General features: G+C 39.3%; 1 protein-coding gene across 3 annotated transcripts in view; it reads right to left on the reverse strand.

Annotated features, from left to right (window-relative positions):
- CD86 (CD86 molecule) overlaps positions 1-19154 on the reverse strand; it is a 63060-nt gene extending 43906 nt beyond the window's left edge. For 2 of the 3 annotated variants that reach the window (XM_067034468.1, XM_067034467.1), the window contains exon 1: positions 18981-19116. In XM_067034468.1, coding sequence (XP_066890569.1) covers positions 18981-18994 — 14 coding nt within the window. In that variant the 5' untranslated portion in view covers positions 18995-19116. Of the gene's footprint in view, positions 1-18980 lie in introns of all 3 variants that reach the window. The other variant, XM_059064242.2, reaches the window with a different exon arrangement.
- Between the last annotated feature and the right edge of the window lie 1029 nt (positions 19155-20183).

The following is a 20183-nucleotide window of genomic DNA, read 5'->3' on the forward strand; positions in this document are numbered from 1 at the left end:
GCGGGTTTGGAACTGGTGGTCAGCCCAAGGGCAAATCCTGGTTTGAGCCACTGGACCCTGGGCAAGTTACTGAACGCCTCCCAGTTCAGTCTTCTCATCTATGAATTGTGACTAGTAATAGCTTCCCTGCCGCGTTGTTGTGAAAAACAAATGAGACCCTGCATGTAAATCACCCAACACAGAGCATGCTATGCGCTATTTAGTCTTTATTACTACTTTCCTGTCTTCCTTTTGGACTTTCCAATTCTCACTTTGACCTTTCCACAAAGATCTTCCTTCTGTCACTGGAAAGGTGATGATCATTCTTCTCCACTACTTCCCTTCAGCCACTCTGTGTGCATACCTTGAAAACGTCATCCTTTACTCGAATAGGCCCCACCTGGGGTTTTCCTCTGGATTTTACAATCATATAGTTTTTAATTTGAAAGGGTTCATTTGGTTTCCTTATTGTAACACATAAAATTACCCCACCTATCAGAGCACAGGAAACTAATTCACATTCCACTTACTTTCAACTTTTCTTCTCTTCCTTGTACTCAGCAATCAAAATATAAGATTGGCTAAATTGGAAAGTCCTGCTATCAAAATATTTGGAATAGTATTTCCCAAACTTCAGTCATTCTAGGTACTAGTACCACTTCATACCCATGTAAAATCTGTACTATTCTTTGTACAATATTTTTCTCTTAACTTACTTATAAATTTATTTTAAAAGGAGTCCTTATGTCAATACTAACAATTTTAAAAAGCAGTATCATTTGCCATAAATAAAGGATGAGTAAAAGTAACAGGTCACACTGGACTTTGGAATCACAGAGACCTGTGTTCAAACCCCAGCTCCAATAGTTAATAACTGTGTATTCTTGGGGAAGTTACTTAACTTCTCTGAGCCTTAGTTTCCTCACAGAAGTAATACTAAGTATCTTATAAGCTTGTTTGAGGGTCAAATACGATGACATATACACATATATATACATGGTACCTAGCACAGATTCTGGCATGTAGTAGGTCCTTTTTAAAAAAAGGTTTTTTGTTTTTGTTTTCCTTTTTCCATATCCCTTCTTTCATACATTTATTTTAGTTCTTGCTTAGAGCAGCCTCCTCCAAAGCTGTAACATAGAAGTGCAGGGAGATGAGACAGGCAGCAGAAATAAAAGATGATACAGTGTCATGGAATTCTCCTACTCTATTACTTAATTTGCGTTGCAGGGTTGTTTAAGGGACCTCAGAAGTCATGCCAGTCTCTCACTCAAGTAACAACCCCCCTCGATATCATCTCTGATAGATGGATGTCCAGTCTTTGCTTTTTCACTAATATTAGAAAACTCACTACCTGATAAGACAGTTATAAGACAAAGGTCTTCTTCAGAGAAAGACAAATACCATACTATATCGCTCATATGTGGAATCTAATTTTTAAAAACGATATAAATTAACTTATTTACAAAACAGAAACAGACTCACAGACATCAAAAACAAACTTATGGTTACCAAAGGGGAAACATGAGGGGGAGGAATAAATTGGGAACTTGGGATTAACATACACACACTACTATATATAAAATAGCTAACCAAGAAGGACCTAATGTATAGCACAGGAAACTCTACTCAATATTCTGTAATAACCTATATGGGAAAAGAATCTGAAAAAGAATGAATGTATGTATATGTATAACTGAATCGCTGTGCTGTACACCTGAAACTAACAAAACATTGTAAATCAACTATCCTCCAATAAAATTAATTTTTAAAAAAGACAAAGGTCTTCTTTATAATAATCCCAAATCTCCCACTCCTTACTCCTCACCCCCGTAAGTACCATCTAGAAAATATGTCCCTGACATGTTTTCTAGAACTACCAGAATATATGTATGTGTGTGTCTATATCTATTTAGATATAAAATCCTCCAAATAGTCAAAAGCAGATATTATAAATTTCCCTAATAGTCTCTTCTCTCAACTAAATATGGTCAGTGTCCTCAACTGTTCCTCTTATGATTTGGTCTCTAGAACCCTAATCAACTTGGTGGCTCTTGCACTGGTACCCATCTCCCTGAGTTTGTCAACTGTCTCTTTGCTCACAGAATGATAGGGGCAGTGACAAGATCACTTTTGTTAATGAGTCAGAGATCAAACTAGCCTGTAAATAGTTGCATTGGGAGGTTGGCTGACTATGATTTTTTTCACATGTCGACTCAGATCACCACCCTCTGGCCCCATCTTGTTTGTGTATCAGTAGTTGGGGCCAGCGTTCAGCCAATCGAAATTACTCTGAATCCCACATATGTCATCCATTGTAAACTAGCCATCCCTCCAAGCCTGTGCCACTCGAAAATCTGATAAGGAGGCCTCACCAAGGGTCATCAGAGCCAAGGACAGAGAGGGTTCAACAGTGATGGTGGTCAACAGTTTCAAATGCTAAGAAGAGGTCAAACAAAATGAAGATCAGTTCCTTGTGTTTAGTGAGGAGGAAGTTGCTGGTAACCTCAGAAACCTGCCTTCTGTGTGGGGCTGCTTCCTCCACTGCCTCACTCCCAGATGTTCTAAGGTCTGAGGAGGCCAAGGCTACCAGGAAAGCAGCAGGAGGGGAGTGGCTTATAGATGGTGGCTGAGTGGAGGAAACAGATCCCTTCCCTATGTCCTTGCTCAGCTTTGCTCAAGAGATGTTCCTCTGGGACCACATGGTTAGGGTCCACTCTGGGAGGCAAAGCTAGAAACCTGTGGTATTTGGAAACAGCCAAACACTTAGCTGAATTTTCCAATTCCATTCATATTTGTTGCTTTATATAAATGGCTTCCTGTGGCCAGTGGTCAAGAGGCACTCTAAAAGTATTCCAGGTGGTGGTTCTGATACTGGATAAAATAGTTTCCACAAATAATTGTAGAGAAATGATTTATTGAAATGTTAGTGTTTGTTTTCTGAGCTTCCTTGACACAGAGATTTTTGCAGAGAAGAAAGCAGGAGAGACCTAAAGTCAAAGGCACTTCTGGACTTTTGTGAAAGCCCCTGGAAAAGACAATACAGGTGCCCTAGAGGGTGAGAGACAACACAGAGAGTGCTTTTGAGATGCAGAAGGAAGGGAGAGAGGGCAGAGGGGCATGGGGCCCACATGTAGTGGGAATCAAGCACCCCTCTCACTGCTCCCAGAGAGACAACAACCTCAGGGGCAGTGGCTCATGCCTAGAGAGCCAGCGCCCTTGGCGCAGGGGACCCAGCCTCAGTAGGTGACCTCATTCCCCACCGTGGCGTGGGGCAAAGAGCTTCCAGACTTCACAGACCACTGTGGGCTAGAAAGTAAGGCTGCCAATGGCAACCAATACAGACTAGGACTTCCACCACTTCTTAGGCACCAGGTAAACTTCCTGAATTCTGACTGGGCCACAAGAGGGGACGGGCACCCCTGTAAGATCAAGGTGGAGTCTCCTGTCCAACTGGCAGAATGGGGGCTCAGAGTTGGGATTAAGAAATAGGAAAAGTGATCGTCTCTTACACACTGGATTTATGGACAGAAATTCATAGCCTACACATGGTATAATCCATACAGGGGGCCCAGGATTGGCCTGTAAACACAGTTTCTGAATTTTTCTTTATTTAGAAGTGATGCAGCCTAGGGCTGGGTCCTGTTCTTATTCCCAGCCTTGTCGCACAACCTCTAATAATGCAGGATGGTCAGACACCCCAGCATCTGACTCTACTTTTAATGAAACTCTGCTGGGTCCACAAACAGGATTCCCTGACACCACCTGAGAAAGAGCATATAACATTTGCCTTTTACTGCTGTTGTAAAATTATTTTTAGAACCTTCCTCCTTAAAGCATAAACACACTAACCACTAAGAGAATGAAAAGACAAGCCACAGACTGGGAGAAGTATTTGTAAAACACAAATCTGATAAAGGACTGGTATCTAAAATGAACAAAAAACTCTTAAATCTCAAAGATAAGAAAACAAACAACTCAATTTAAAAATGGCAAAAGATCCAATTATACAAAGTCACCAAAGACATACTGATGGCAAATAAAGCATATGAAAAATGCTCAGTTTCATGTATCATTTGGGAATTGCTGATTAAAACAACAATGAGCTACTAACTACATACCTGTTAGAATGGTTACAATTCACAAAACTGACAGTACCAAGTGCTGATAAGAATGTGGGACAAAAGGAACTCTCATTCATTGCTGGTAGGAATGCAAAATTATATAGGCGCTTTGGAACACAATCTGACAGTTTCTTATAAAACTTAACATAAGCCTACCATATGACCCAGCAGTCATGCTCCTAGGTATTTACCCAAATGAATTGAAAACTTATGTCCACACAAAAACCTACACATGAATATTTGCAGCAGCTTTACTCATAATTGCCAAAACTAGAAGCAACTAAGATGCCCTTTAATAAGTGAATGGATAAACGAACTGTGATACGTCAGCACAATGGGATATTATTCAGTGATTTAAAAATGAGCTATCAAGCCACAAAAAGACATGGCAGAACTTTAAATGCATATTGCTTGAGGAAAGAAGCCAGTTTGAAAAGCATACATACTGTGTGATTCCAACTAGATGACATTCTAAAAAAGACATAAACCATGGAGACAGTAAGAAGATCAGTGGTTGCCAGGGTACTTGAGGAGGGATGAATAGGTGGAGCACAGGGGATTTTTAGGGCAGGGAAACTACTCTGTATGATAACGTAATGGTAGATACAGGTTATTATAAATTTGTCAAAAGCCATAGAACACAAAGAGGGAGACAAAGCATGGACTTTAGTTAATAATAATGTATCAATATTGGTTCATTAACTGTAACAAATATACCACAGTAATGCAAGATGATAATAATAGGGGAAACTGTACAGCGTAGGGGGTATACGGGAATTCTCTGTATTATCTGCTTAATTTTTCTATAAATCTAAAACTGTTTTAAAAATAAAATCTATTACTTAAACATACACATGCACACTCATCACGTGCAATGATTCCTGGTAAAGCAACCAAATGAACGATGTGACATTTTAGAGGGCTTCTAGACTAGTGGGTAAGAAATTAGCATGAATTTCACAGTCCAGAGGTTCACTTCTCCATGTTTTACACTTATCAGATGCCATGCATAAAATGTTGCAGTGAAAAATCTCCAGTTTTGTGGTTCTGCCCTCTATTTTGACATTTTCTGCATCTTCCTGGTTCAGAGCCATAGATTTTTATGTCAATTCCTTAGGTAAATTAAAGAAAAACCCCCATTGTTTTCTAAGGGCCAGATCAATAAAAAAAAAAATAGCTTTCAGTTCCATGTTTCTGGAGGAACATTCTTAGAAATAAAATGTTTCTTTTTTCTTTGAGGGGGAGATACAATCTTGACCTACACTTAAAATATATTTTATATAGTTAAGCATCAGAGTCTTTTCTCTGAGCCCAAATTCTGCAGCCTCAGTATTTATATCCTGCAAGTGGGTCGACAAGGTAGGAGAGACCCTCACCCTTACAACCTCTAGCACGGGCTCCCCTCCCGTCCTAGGCTGGCTTGTTTGGTCTCCCTAGCTGCCCCTCCTTTTATTCACTTTCTCATGATGCAAATTCACACCTATCATTCATGCATGCTAAGAAAGAGGCCATGTGTATTGTTTCTTAACTTGTATTTGATCAGATTCTGAACACTGAAACTAGGACCCAGTGATACACTTTTGCCTAGATGTCCTCTAAGAAGTCAGAAAGGCAAGAGGCACCAACAGTTGTTTTGCAAGATTCTATCAAGTGAATACAAAACATTCTTCTCTCAAAATCACACGGTGGCTTAATATTCAGCAGCAAAATACGTCTATTTGGATTGAAGATTACATTAGCATGTATTGAAAAGTAGGTTAAGGAAAAAAACTGTCGAAAGGGCAAGCGTCAGGGTACATGCATTTTAGAAAAAGAAATACTGTTGTACCGGAGATGGGAGTGGCCTTTAGATGAGCTCTTACTTTAGTGGTCTGGGTGAGTGAGGAAAGGGAGGAAGATGGAGCAGGGGGCGACAACCCCAGCATGTGAGGAGCCAGCCATCCCACACTCAGAGTCTGAGAGGCATTGGTGGTCTGGTGGAGACAGGGCAGAATTGGGTGGGGGGTGCTACGACACACCCAGAATCAGGAGTTTCTGAGAAGTGTGATATCTACAGTGTGGTGAATGGAGACACTTCCTTGTTTGTCCCCATGGAACAAGGCCCTTCACTGGGGGACAGGCCCTAGAGACCAGCGGGGAACTGGACCACAGGTCGGAAACAAGGTTAAGCCAGAGAACGGCAGCTTAAGGGAACCAAGGAATTCACAATTCAGTGGACAGAGACCAGGATTATACCAGCAAGATCACATCCAGAGCATCCCTCCTGCCTTGTCTGCCTGCTGTGTGTACAAACACCTCCTGGAAGGGCTGGGCAGAGCATCAAGGCTGGTGCCAGAGCATAGATGGGAACTGGTAGTGACTATAGACTCTAGTGACATCCAAATACACACATTTTATGCTTCACCTGTGTTCCCACTGATCTTTGTATCTCAGTTAACACTTCCCATTTTTCAATAATTCTTAAAAATCCACAGATGTAATTGTACCATTTGGAATTTCTACTTTTTAATTTGCCTTCATTCACCAACAAATGCTTAACCAGCCTTGATTAAGTACAGGCTCTGGGCTGGTCCTGGGATCCAAGGTGAGCAAAAGCAGAGGGTCCCTGTCCTCCCAGATCCTGCAGGTGAGTGCAGTAGGATCCTGCAGATCCTACGCAATCTAATAATGTCAAGGTACTTGCCACCAACTGATTTTCAACATAAACAACTTCAGTTACATATGATGTCCTAATGATCAGATACCATCTTAAAAGCATGAGGCAGATTCTAACTAGATCATGTAGGCCACAGTTAAGAAAAATTTCCCCAGGCCCTCCATCTCAAGGATAGGCTCTCTGAGAGATATTTCATATTTTAAATGGTCACAGTGTCTGTATGACCATTAGTCATGGGTGGAACAATCGAGAGAGCTCACTTGAGGGAGGGGTAGACTCAGTGATCCTTAACTAATTTAATAATTCTATGCTCTAGCTATTCAGTAAGGTTTACAATACAATTTTACAATCCCAGGACTTCCTCTGATAGTTTACTCAAAAGATGACCTATTAGTTAACAAATAACAAAACCACATAAAATCTTTCCAAGAGGAAGGAAATATATACGGTGGCAAGTTTAAAAATTGATACAATAGGGCTTCCCTGGTGGCGCAGTGGTTGAGAGTCCGCCTGCCGATGCAGGGGATATGGGTTCGTGCCCTGGTCTGGGAGGATCCCATGTGCCGCGGAGCGGCTGGGCCCATGAGCCGTGGCCGCTGAGCCTGCGCGTCTGGAGCCTGTGCCCCACAACAGGAGAGGCCTCAGCAGTGAGAGGCCCGCGTACCACCAAAAAAAAAAAAAAATTGATACAATAAACTGCCAGCATTGGTGATGGAACTTTTCAGAATCTAACAGTGAATATCTGATTCCAAACTTACATCCTTTCAATCTTTAGCATTACCTGGGAACATTAAACCTCAGTTCAGAAGATTGGTGATCTCTGAATTTAAAGGGGCCCCTTGCTTAAGAGTACGCACTTACGCATTCTGAGAAACTGTCATTTCTTTCAAAAGTGTTTGACATTTTCTTTATAACCTCAGTTAGAAGAAATAAAATGAGGTAATATTCTAAATGTAAAAGATGCTAGAAGAGTTAAGTCCATGTATTTTTTCCTGTGTGTGCAGAGGAGGGAATATAATACATAACAAAACTAACACATTTTAACAAATGGCAGTATATTTCAAATTTAGGGAAGCACAAAGACCTGAGAAAGCACCTTTTTATGCAAAATATTTATATAGGAGTATAAATAAAATGTGCACTACAAAGTAAAATAAAATAGACTGGGGCACACAGAACACAACTAATATGACTAAGCTTGTTTAAAAAAAAAAAAAAAAACCACTGGATTTTTTAAAGCTTCCATTTCAGAGCAGGGTTGAGGGAGGGGGTACTTCATACCCAAAGGCTCACTTCCCTGTGTCATCTTTGTAACCAAAAGCAATGCACATAAGACTTCTTGGAACCCTTAAAATATGTATTTGTCAACTTGAATTTGCAATTTTCAAGTTGGTGGTGCAGAACCACAGAAGTGTAATTTTTGCAGTTCCCTTCACACACCTTTATCTGGAAAATTCTAAAGGTGCACCACCACGCAGAGGTGTTGCTATATGAAAGAAATTAACCAGTAAAACAAGATATTGCTCTTCCTACTCTGCAGCAATGTCAGTAAAACTTCTTTTGAAAAGTGCCTTAAATAGATTTCCACATATCTGGTTTAAGACTGAAAACAATTTCAAATAAGCCTTGCGCTGGTTAGCTACAGCTTTAATGTGAGGAGTTGGAATTTTTAAGAAGGACAGCATTTGTAAACCAGTTCCATCTTCGTGTTTCATGGATTGAAGACAGAATATTGTATCTGTCATCACACTTGAGTTGCATTTTCACTGTGCATGGCCTATTTGCATACAAACAAAAGAGATTATTTTTAAAAGAGGTTTTCTGTGTTTTTGTTTTGGTCCTTTGGGATGACTGTGGTAAGAAGGGACCAAGCCATTTTCATACCTTGGATTTCACACGTGTTTAAGTGACCCCCTCACTTCCCCTTCCTCCCCACCCACTTCCAATTCAATGGCAGTCAATGTTAGGATCTTTGTCACCATTTGTCCAGACTATTGCAGCAGCCTCCAGGCTGGTTCCCTCTCACTATCCTTTACCCTACCATTATCTTTCATAAAAAACCAATCTGATTATGAAACTTCCTTGCTTTAAAGACTTACTCCCTGTTCCTCATGGGCAGAAGACATGCTTATTTAGCAAGACACATGAGGCCCTTGACAGCCTGAATCCAAGTTTTCTCTTCTGCTTTTATCAGTCACCTCATATAACTTAACCTCTAGTTACACTTGAACTGTTCACTATTCCCTGACCCTCTCAGATCCTTTCAAGACTTTTTTGCCTTCTTTGCCTTTCCTTCTGTCTGGAATGCCTTTCCTGCCTTCTCTGTCGGCAAAATGCTCCTCTTCCTTTAAGATCCAGATCATTCCACAGTTCACAGCTGAAACCTTGTTTTTGGCCATTCTTCCCCTCCTCTTTTCACAATATCTATATCTATCTTGCTCCCAAATCACATTACTTATTCTTCCATTATAGCTACTTCCTCATTGGGCTACAAACTCACTGCTTATATGGCTCTCCTGTCCTCAGTTCCACAAGGGCAAGGGACATATTTCATTCCCCTTTGCGTTCCTGGTGCTTAGCACAGGAACAGGTCCAGTAAATGTTATTAAAGTTAATATCTGTTAGCTGATTGCTTATAAGCTAGGTGCTCTGCTAAGTACTTTGAATCTGTTACTTCATTTAATCTGCACAACAAACATACAAAATTTTACAAGTGAGGGAACTAAGTTTCAGAGAAGTTAGGCCACTTGCTCAGGGACACACACCTGGCAACCTCAAGGTTTTAGTGGTATATAAAGTTGAATCTTTTAATTTCTAACTGATAATACTATGTGACTATCATTAGAATGTCAGATGTCAACGTACTTTTTTGGTGTGGTTTGGCACATTTTTGAGTACATGTCTCTACTCTGCCCCTTACTAATTTTGTGATGTTGAGTAACTTACTAAACCTCTCTAAACCTCAATTTCCTCATTTTTTTTCAATGGGGAAAATAATACCAAGCTCACACGGTCATCGTAAGGATCCAGGGACAACACCTATGTAATTTCCTAACCCTGTCCCTGCTCATCACAGCCATCGTTGTTCCTTCCTTCTTTGATCCACGCATTTCATATTCCTCCATTAGTTCACTTAATCCTTACCCTCTGAAAAACTGAAACTATTAAACCTTCTAACAGATGAAGAAACTGAGGCTTAGAGAATTAAGTAAACTGCCCAAAGTTCCTTTAAGCAGATGTTTTTCCTAAAGCCCCCCAGAACTGAATGAGCCCCTGATATCAATAACTAAGTAGTGTTTAAAGGGATCATTCTGCCTGTATGTGTGAAAATTCAGCTGGAGGCATTAAAGAGCCTGGGTTTGAGCCTGTTTTCCTTCTTAAAACTTTTATTTTCTGGCAACCATGAACACTTAACAAGCCAGGGAATTCTCTTGGAAATAAAGTCTTGGGTGAGCCACTGAATGGGCACATTAACTTTTCTACCCCCTACTGTCTAAATTCTCCATGTTCCTCGAATTTACACCTTCTCCACTGAGCTCTCAATCAAGTTCTCCCCTCGCTCCCAATCCACTTCCTTTCAACCCCCAGGGGAAGATCTTGGGAACACTCCCAACTGAGTCAGAAGAGAAGATAAGTGGCCTCTGCCTTAGGATCTGGCTTCCTTAGGGAAGTGTCTTGCTGGGTGCACACTTTCAACCCCCTTAGCTTCTGTCTCCCAGCTCTCACCTGTCTTGTTCCATCACTCACTTCTGTTATCTGAGGGTCTCAAAGGTGTCCTATGTTTGCCACTCCTGACTTAGAGTCTGTACCCCCCTACTAGATGACTTTTCACCTTGATTTCATTCTCCTTAGCAGAGCAATGAAATCCCTATTTCTGCAATCCCACCAATCTAGAGGTAATCACTATGACTATTTTGACGTATCTGCTTGCTATCTTGTTTCTCTGCTTTATTTTCTTTATAAATCCATAGCCTTATGTTTTCTTCTGTCATCAGGAAGTCATCATCAACTTCACTTTTAGTTTACTTAACCATTCACCTACTATGAAAAATTTAGGTTGATTCTTATTTTTCATTATTAAATAATGGTGTAATAAACATTTTTGTGCACAAATCTGTTAACATCCCTGATTATCTAATTATATAGATCCCTAAAGGTGAAATTATTAGAACAAGATAAATAAGTGTATTTTTATGATAAAGAAAAATGATAGTTTATATATCTTCTAGAATTAGAAGTGTAAATTTGAATATGTTACCCATGATGACTAATGAGCAAAAAACATCTTTATAAATTAAAAGCAGACAAGCAGAAATAAAATATTTGAGGTCCAAAAGGCTAAAAAGGGGGTTTCAAGGACAACTTCATGAAGACACTCACTTGATTACCAATCACAGGACACGGTTTCATTTTAATGTTTTTGGCATCCTACCTCATATAAATATATCTTAGGTGGCTTTTTTGTTTAGCTTTCACTTTATTCACTTGCATTGAACCTGGCCTTCTCTTATCTATAATTAGGAGGTCTATTATAGCAATTTTTGAGTTATAGGTAAAAATCTGTTTGCTAGAACTGAGTCAGAAAAGGAAGAGCCAAAGAAATTTAAGACTTCATTTAAAATATAGGAAATAATAGATTTTAAAGAAAAGAATATGAAGCCTAAAATATTTCATTTTCACAAGACTTTACATCCATTATAAATTCTTATAACCTTCATAGCATTGGTAAATACCAGTAGCCTCATTTTACAGATGAAAGCACTGAAGTTCAGGGAGCTGGATAGCTTCCCCAAGGTGACATCGCTAATAAGTACAAAATTACTTATTAACTACTTATTATTTGACACCAGCCCGACTGACTCAAAACTCTGGCACTTATCTAAGACACAATACTACCTACAGACAAACAGAAAACAGACACCTTTGTGCTCCTGGGGAACCTCACACACTTTGCTCATAAAAATATCACCACATTTGATATATTTACCACTAAGCTGAGCTCTTTCAGGACAGAAATCATATTTGCTCATCTTTGGTATATTTCAAATGTGTGGCATAGTGCCTGGAACAAAGGTGCTGAATGAACTGAAAAAATTACTTAGAACATAGAGAAATAGGCAGTGGCCAAGTTTGCTTGTATCTGAATTTTTAAGGCTCTTGATACAGCGTCTTAAATTGCTTTCCAGAAAAGTTATAGACATTCATAATCCCACATTCAGTAGTATATGAAAGTACCATTCTTCCTGTATACTCTGAGCATTAATACCCATCCCCTAATGAAATATAAATTATTAATTTGATAAATGAATATATCTCATTGGTGTTTGCACTGGCATTTCCTTAATACTTAGTGAAGATGAAAATTTTGTCTTTTAAAATTACATTTTAAACTGTTTATTTTGAAATAATTAAAGATTCAAAGGAAGCTGGAAAAAAGTGTACAGGGAGGCCCTATGTACCCTTCAGCCAATTTCCCCCAATGGTAATGTCTTGTATAACACTAGTACAATGTCAAAATCAGGAAACTGGCATTGGTTTAATCCACAGAGTTTATTCAGATTTCACCAGCTTTATGTTTTATGTGCACTCCTCTGTGTGTGTGTGTAGTTCTATGCAGTTTTATCACACGTGTAGATTCATGTAACAACTGCCATTATCAGGATATAGAAGTGTTCCACCACCACAAGCTTCCCTGGTGCTATCCCTTTGTAGCCACACATACCTCTTCCTTTCCCTACCACCCCTAACTATGACAACCACCAACTTGTTCTCATCTCCGTGATTTTGTTGTCTCAAGAATGTCACATAAATGGAATCACACAGTAGCATTTTGGGATTGGCATTTTCACTTAGCATTATTCCCTGGAGATTCATTCAAGTTTCTGTGTGTATCAGTAGCTCTTTCCTTTTATTGCTGAGTAGTATTTCATGGTATATGAGTACCATAGTTTGTTTACTCATTCACCAAAGGAAGGACATTTTTCCCCTTAGTTTTTGACTATTAAGAATAAAGCTGGTATGGGGCTTCTCTGGTGGCGCAGTGGTTGAGAGTCCGCCTGCCGATGCAGGGGACACGGGTTCGTGGCCCGGCCCGGGAAGATCCCACGTGCCGCGGAGCGGCTCAGCCCGTGAGCCATGGCCGCTGAGCCTGCGCGTCCGGAGCCTCTGCTCCGCAACGAGAAAGGCCACAACAGTGAGAGGCCCACGTACCGCAAAAAAAAAAAAAAAAAAGAATAAAGCTGGTACGAATATTCATGTATTATTTTTTGTGTGAGCATAGGTTTTCATTTCTCTGGGATAAATGCCCAAGAATGCAATCGCTGGGTTAAATGGTAAATGTATGTTTAGTTTTCTAAGAAACTGCCAAACGGTTTTCCAGAGTGGCTGTACCATTTTACAGTCCCAGCAGCAACGTATGAGTGATCCAGTTTCTCTGCATCCTGCCAGCATTTGGTGTTATCATTATTTTTTACTTTAGCCATTCTGATAGTGTACGATAATAGCTCATTATGGTTTTAATTTTCATTCCCATAATGGATAATGATGCTGAACATCTTTTCATGTGCTTGCTTATCATCTGTATGTCCTCTTTGGGGAAATGTTTTTATGTCTTTTGCCCATTTTGTAATTGGATTATTTGCTTACTGTTTAATCTCATAAATGAAAGCATCTCATTGGTGTTTCTTCAATGTCTACTGAAAATGAACATTTTTTTTTGTTATTTGTATATTTTAAAAACACAATTATTAACGGCATTGGATTGCTTTTGTCACTTCATAATTGTTTTCCATTCCCAATTAGGTTATAAAAATTGTATGTCAGCTTTTTCTTTTGTATCCTCCATACTGCCTTAAAATTATCAGGTTCTTGATAAAGATTTACTGTTTACTTGGTTGAAAATAGTTGTAAGATGGAGGTGATGATCTAGGTTTATCTTTTGGGTACTTATTTATTTCAGGTTTTACCCCATGGTTATTTCCTGGCTGCTATTGACTAATTCATTTATTTCACTAAATGTTAATTTTTAAAAAATTTATTAGATCTTTTAGTAGAGTCAAACCTGATTAATTCGATCCCCAATAATATAGAAGTGTGACATTTGCATTGCTTGGCCAATAATATCCTGAGGCTACAGAAGGCAAATTTTAGACTCACTTTGACTTCAAGGTTTTCTAAGACAATGCTTTAATACTTCCCTATTCCAATTCTGCTATGTTTTTTCCTGCTTATTGACCTAAGTTATAATGATCCCCCAAATTCCACTCAGGCTTGTTTTTTCCTTTACATCATTAGATTCACCACAGTCTTACAACATCCCCCTTACAACATCAGATTCATCATAGGGGTCATCTCTGAGAAGCTTTGAAAAACACATTTCTTATGGCTTAAAGAAAGAGAATGGAATCTATGTCAGTACCAAAAATCCAACATGTAAAATGACAGCTGCAGAAAGCAGAGAAGACTCCAGGTCTGGCCGATTGACTCTAGGGTGTCTCCGTGTGTCTCTTTATGGACAGCAGAGGTGAGTTTGGTTCAGTGAAGAGGTCCCCTTTCATCATGTTTTGTGGGAGTGATCTATCTGCTGTCTCTGTTCTCAGCTCTCTAAGACCTACCCCCTCTACTCAGCTGGGAGTGCTCCGCAAAGGTCACCACGGACCTCTGGACTGATGTTTTCAGTCATTCTCCTACTTCACCTTTCTGCAGAATTTGACACCGTGACTACCCTCTACTTTTTGAAATATTTTTCTCCTCTTAGCTTAGGTGACCTAAGCCTTTTTTGGTTCCTCACCAACCTCTCTGAGATACTTATTCACAGTTTCTTTCTCTGGCTATTTGCACTCTCACCAAAGGATTATGTACACCCACCAAATGTATTAGTTTGTTAGGGCTGTGATAACAAACTACCACAAACTTTGTGGTTTAAACAACCCTCCTTCTGAGGGTTTTAAGGGAAGGATCTGTTCTAGGTCTCTTTTCTTGGCTTGTAGATGGCCATCTTTTCCAAGTCTCTTCACATGGTCTTCCCTCTATGCATGATTCTGTGTCCAAATTTCTCCTTACTTTTAAGCATATCAGTCATCTTGGATTAGGGCCCATCCTAAGAACCGCATTTTAGCTTGATTATCTCTGTAAAGACCCTATCTCAAAATACAGTCACATCCTGAGATACCATTAAGAAGAATGGTACTTTCATATACTACTGATTGTGGGATTGTGAATGGCTATAACCTTTCTGGAAAGCAATTTAAGACTCTGTACCAAGAGTCTTAAAACATATAAATTTTGAGGGGACACAACCAACCCTTAACCCTTAGTCCCTAGAGTCACTTTTTCTGTATCTCATGTGCTCAGTGAAGAAATTTGGTAAATATGCTTTGTCTTTCCATGGACATGTCCTCCTCTTTTTTTAAACTGAAGTACAGTTGATTTATAATATTATGTTCATTTCAGGTGTACAGCTGTCCTTCTCTTTCTTGCATCTCTCTCCTCCCCTGGTTCCTATGACATCATTTTTCTCCTGCTCTGTTCCATTCTCTCTAGTCCCTCCTTGGTGTCTACTGTGGACTCTTTATCCTCATCTATCTCCTTAAATGTCAAAAATTTCCAGCTTCCATCCTTGGCTTCTTCTCAATTCACCATCCCCTCTCCCTAGTGATCTCACCCACAGCGAGAATTTCACCTATCACCTATACTTATGCTGAAGACTCTTAATGTTTTCTGCAGCCCATACCTCTTTTTTGAGCTTTACACCTGTATATCCACTTGTTTACTTGGAAATCACCATCTAGCTGCTCCAAGAGATCTCAGATTCAGCATGTTAAAAAATGAATTCAACTTCTGACCTCTTTCCCCTGGCCCAGACCCAATCCACTTGCTATATCCTCCATTGTGTGAGGATGCCACTGTATACTTAGCTCTCCTTCCAAGCTCCATATCTGTCAAAAACCAAAACCTATCAATTCTAGTGTGTAAATACCTCCTAAATGCATCCTCTCCTCTCTCACCCTACCATAACTGCCCTGGTTTCATGTCCTCAACACCTCTCCTTGAATTAGTTTCCTATAGTCCTATTAGCCTAATAGTTTCCTAAATGATTTCCTTGTTAACTCAGTTCTGTACTCTGCTACCCGAGGAATTTTTAAAGCACATTTTATCGTATTGTTGCTTGTTTATGGTTCTTCAAATGTAGGCTGTGACTTTAGGATAATCACAATGGATGCCTGGGCTCAGGGCAGGGGGGAGAGAGTGTCCTTGTTCTGACCCCTCCCAGCATCCACCTCTTCCTCTATGAGTACTACTTGTCAGGCATCTTCTCACAGCTATACCTGCAATTCCCCCATGCACCCCATTTGTCTACTTAATTACCCAGACCTTGGGTGTTTAAATTATGTTGACTTCCCATGAAGCCCACAGTTGGTGGTCGAAAAAGCCTCAGGAGGGTCTCTGAGCCATCTTTTCTCTCCTGTACTAGCTCTTTGCTCCTGGCTTCATCCTTGCATCTAACTTGGCTCTCGACTTCCCAACCCTCATCCTCCTTTCCAGCATTTGGCTTCCCACTGTGATCAGAGTCATTTCCTGGAAGTGGCTGGTCTTGTCCTTGGGCTCTGCCTGTTTCACTGTCAGCTCCCCTGGGAGCCCAGCCTAGGGTTGTCCTGACAGGCTCAGAGGGGGATTGAACACTTCTGCTGGGAAAAAAACTTTCCTGAATTCTAATCCTATCATTGACATCAAGTAGCTGTATCATCTTGGACAAATGACCTCCCTTCTATTTCTTAATTCTAACAGGAATAGTAATAAACAACAACAATAATAATAATCACTGAGTACTTATCGCGGCAAGGTTCTAAATACCTTACATGGATTATCTCATTTAAATCTCACAATTATCACAATCATCCCCATTATACAGTAAAACACTAAGGATTTCAATTGTTAAGCAATTTGTCCAAGGTCACACAGCTAGAAAGTGAAAGAATCTGGGACAGAAACACTAGCACTTTGGTTCCTAACTGTGGCCACTTAACCCCTGCACTGTTCTTCCTTTCACCATGCAGCTCACTCCGGAGCCATGAGATCCATTTGTAAAATAAGGAAATGAGCACTCCAGTCTCTTCCACATAGAATATTCTATGAAAACAGGCTTATCAGGATCTAGTGATTTATGGGTAGAGTGAGTATATTTTGAGAAGGAGTCAAGAGACAAAAAAGTTAAACACAAAGGGCCAAAGCCCTAACAATGGAACTCCACAAAGTATGAGTGATCACATACCACTAGACAGCTGACTGCTTTTCTGAGAGAAGCCAGCTATTGGTTACTTTTTCTTAAAGATCTAACTTTATTTTTCTGCCTGCAGATGTGATCCAAGTTCAAAAGCACAAAGTAGAAAATAAAAATCATCTGTATTTCTAACATTGTGTGTATCGAGTTATGTATAAAAGTCGTAGCAGTGTGCATTCTGTTGTTTTTCTTATATAAAATACATTAAGAATTGTTCTACAATAGAGTTTTTAATGATTGCATGGTATTTCATCATGGATGTTCCATAATTAACCAACTACTTATGTTTAGATATTTAAGTTGTTTCTAAGATTTTCCCTATGAGAAACAATGGCAAGAAAAATATGCTTGCGTCCTTACAATAAATTCCTAAAAGTTGAACTACTTGGTTAAAAGGCGTATACATTTTGCTTTTGGTATGTATCACTAGATTATTGTCTAGAAAGATTATATTATCATCAACAGGTAATAAGGTTATAAATGTTCCTCCCTCCTTAGAAACACATAGGATTCTTACTTGCTTGCTTTTCAAACAAAGTATTTGCCAAGTTGATAAAAGAAAAATGACATTTCACTTATAATTTGCATTTCTTTTATTTCAGGTAAGACTAAACAGTATTGGCCATTTATATTTTAAAATTTCCTGTTCATGATCAATTTTCAAGCACTGTGAAACAAAGAGAATCTTAACAAGAACAGTGTAGACAGTGGCCTGTAGTTCTATAGACACCTGCAGGCAGTGTTAGCATAAAGTACCACTTCTGTGGTTCCACAAAAATTATATATTCTGAAATTGCTCACTTCATACGTGGGTGACATTTCAAAATTTCACTGGAGGGAAAAGGAGTCTTTACTTGGAAATTAAATTCTAATCTTCTGAAATGAAAGCAGCAAAGCTGTCTACCAAACCAGTAAGCACTGGATAGATGAGGGTTACATAGATTTTCAAGGAACAATAATAAACAACCAGTGACCCCAGCTGCCACCATCCAAGAGAAGGGTGGATGTGACTTCTTCCATTAAGTCACTGCCATGGGTGCCTGCCAGGACACGGAGAAACCTTGTGGTGCTGGACAAAGTGGAAAGAAAGATTTTTACTCCTTATGACGAGCGTGACCTTGAGTTAATTATTTAGCTGCTTTAAGCCACAGTTATCTCATCCATAAAACACAATGATGATATCATCTGCCTGAGAGTCACTGTGAAGATTAAAATTCAGTGAAATCACACTAGTAAACTACACAGCATATCATGCATGTTCAATACCCGGTAGGTAACTGAATTACTCTACCTCCTTCAGCTACCTCACCCTGCTCAGAATCTCCCATGGCCTCTTTGTGACTCATTATCTGGGTACTGCATTTTCTTTTTACACCTCTTATTCCTCTTCCTTTTCCTTGGCCTCTCTCCTTCTACTTTCTCTAACTCATTCCCCACCCCCAGGCCAAACTGACCTTGGTGTCCATTGAATTTCCTCCCTGTCATTTGTTATACTTGTACAGACATTTTAAAATTTCCTGATTCTTGAAATCAATAACTGTAACATTTAAATATATGAAAAACAAATTTCAAAAATCAAAATTAAATCACTTAAAAAACCCCCAACAACCAATAAACATTTTGACATTTCCATAATTCTCATCTTTAATTAGTAGTCAAATATCTTTGGTAGACATTTTTTAAAAGCTCCCCTGACTTGGAGGTATGGGATCATCTTAGAGTGCTTGAGCAAGAAGGTGCGAATGGCTTCAAGACTCTAGCTAACCTTCCATAGCATAGATTGCTCTTTCTCCCAGATATTCCTGCTGCATAAATATGTCTTTAATACATAATTAGCATTCTTGGGCAGGAAGGACAGAAAACAGCACCATCCTCGACCTCAGCCTGACACTGAGGTCACTTAACTCATAACTGCCTTTCAAGAATAAGAATGATCACTCACCATCCGAGACCCATCTTCACTGGTTTCTGCTGTTGGGGTAACTGTCTGGGAATGACCTCACTTGTCCGTCTGTCTGTGCTAGTTGGCAGTGGGAGGAGGAGCAACCCCTCCTACACCCCTGAAAGCTTTCCTCTTCCATGACTGTATACTTTGTAACTTTCTTTATTAAAGGCTGTTCCTCTTTTTTTCTACAGATTTTGCCAACACTTGTGGAAGAAATTTAACCCTTTTCTTGTGTTTGAATTTGTTGACCTAGGTCTAAATATATTTAAAAAATAATAATTCAGTGGCTTGAGTTCCAGACATGGCATTAAGATGAAGCTGACTAAAAATCCCCCCCTCTTGAAACTACCTCAAAAAGCCTAGAAAATAAGATAATAAAAAGAAGAAAAAAACCCCCACAACACTCTGCATCTATAAGATGGAATAAAAGAACGTTCTATAGATTTTGGTAAGACAATATAAAGTGTGATTTATTATGGATGTGTATTGGAAGTGGGTAGCCTCCCCCTGTGATTTCCACCACCAGGATGATGGAAGATTTCACTGAACTTCAAGGGCAAGGGGAAGACCTCCTATGAGAGCTGCACAACCAAGGAGGGCAAACAAAAACTACCACTTTTATTATGTCATTCCTACTATAGCCAAAAGTTAGATTGGTCAAAGAGAGGATTCCTGAAATAGAGACCTGAAAAAAAAAGCAGAACCCTAAAATTAAAAGATGTACTTGAGAGAGAAACATAAAATTCATCAAGTGGAATCTATTATCAGAAGAAAAGAAATTTCCACGTATGTACTAAAAAAGGCACAATTAAGGAACTCAAAGTGTTCAGATGGTCAAAAAAATGTTTTTAAGAAAATAGATTTTCATCCAGAGAAATCATTGTGAACATTTTAAATTCCAAAGACAAAGAAAACTAAAAAAAAAGAGAAAAAAAATTAAAGTAGAATGACTGCAGAGAAAGTTAAACCAGCTTGGCCTCTTAATCAACCCTAAATGTCAGAAAACCACAGAACGATATCCATAGTGTTTTGAGGTAGCATTCTCTACCCAGATAAGATGCCAGTTAAGTGTGAAGTCAGTAGAAATATATTACCAAGCAGACAAAAACAACAACAACAAAAATACCACCACTGAGATAACCTTCCAAAATAAATTACTTAAATATGTGTGTTCCCAAATAATTAGAAATGAATTAAAAT

This window comes from Kogia breviceps, chromosome 5, assembly GCF_026419965.1.
Source record: "Kogia breviceps isolate mKogBre1 chromosome 5, mKogBre1 haplotype 1, whole genome shotgun sequence".
Classification (NCBI taxonomy): domain Eukaryota; kingdom Metazoa; phylum Chordata; class Mammalia; order Artiodactyla; family Physeteridae; genus Kogia; species Kogia breviceps.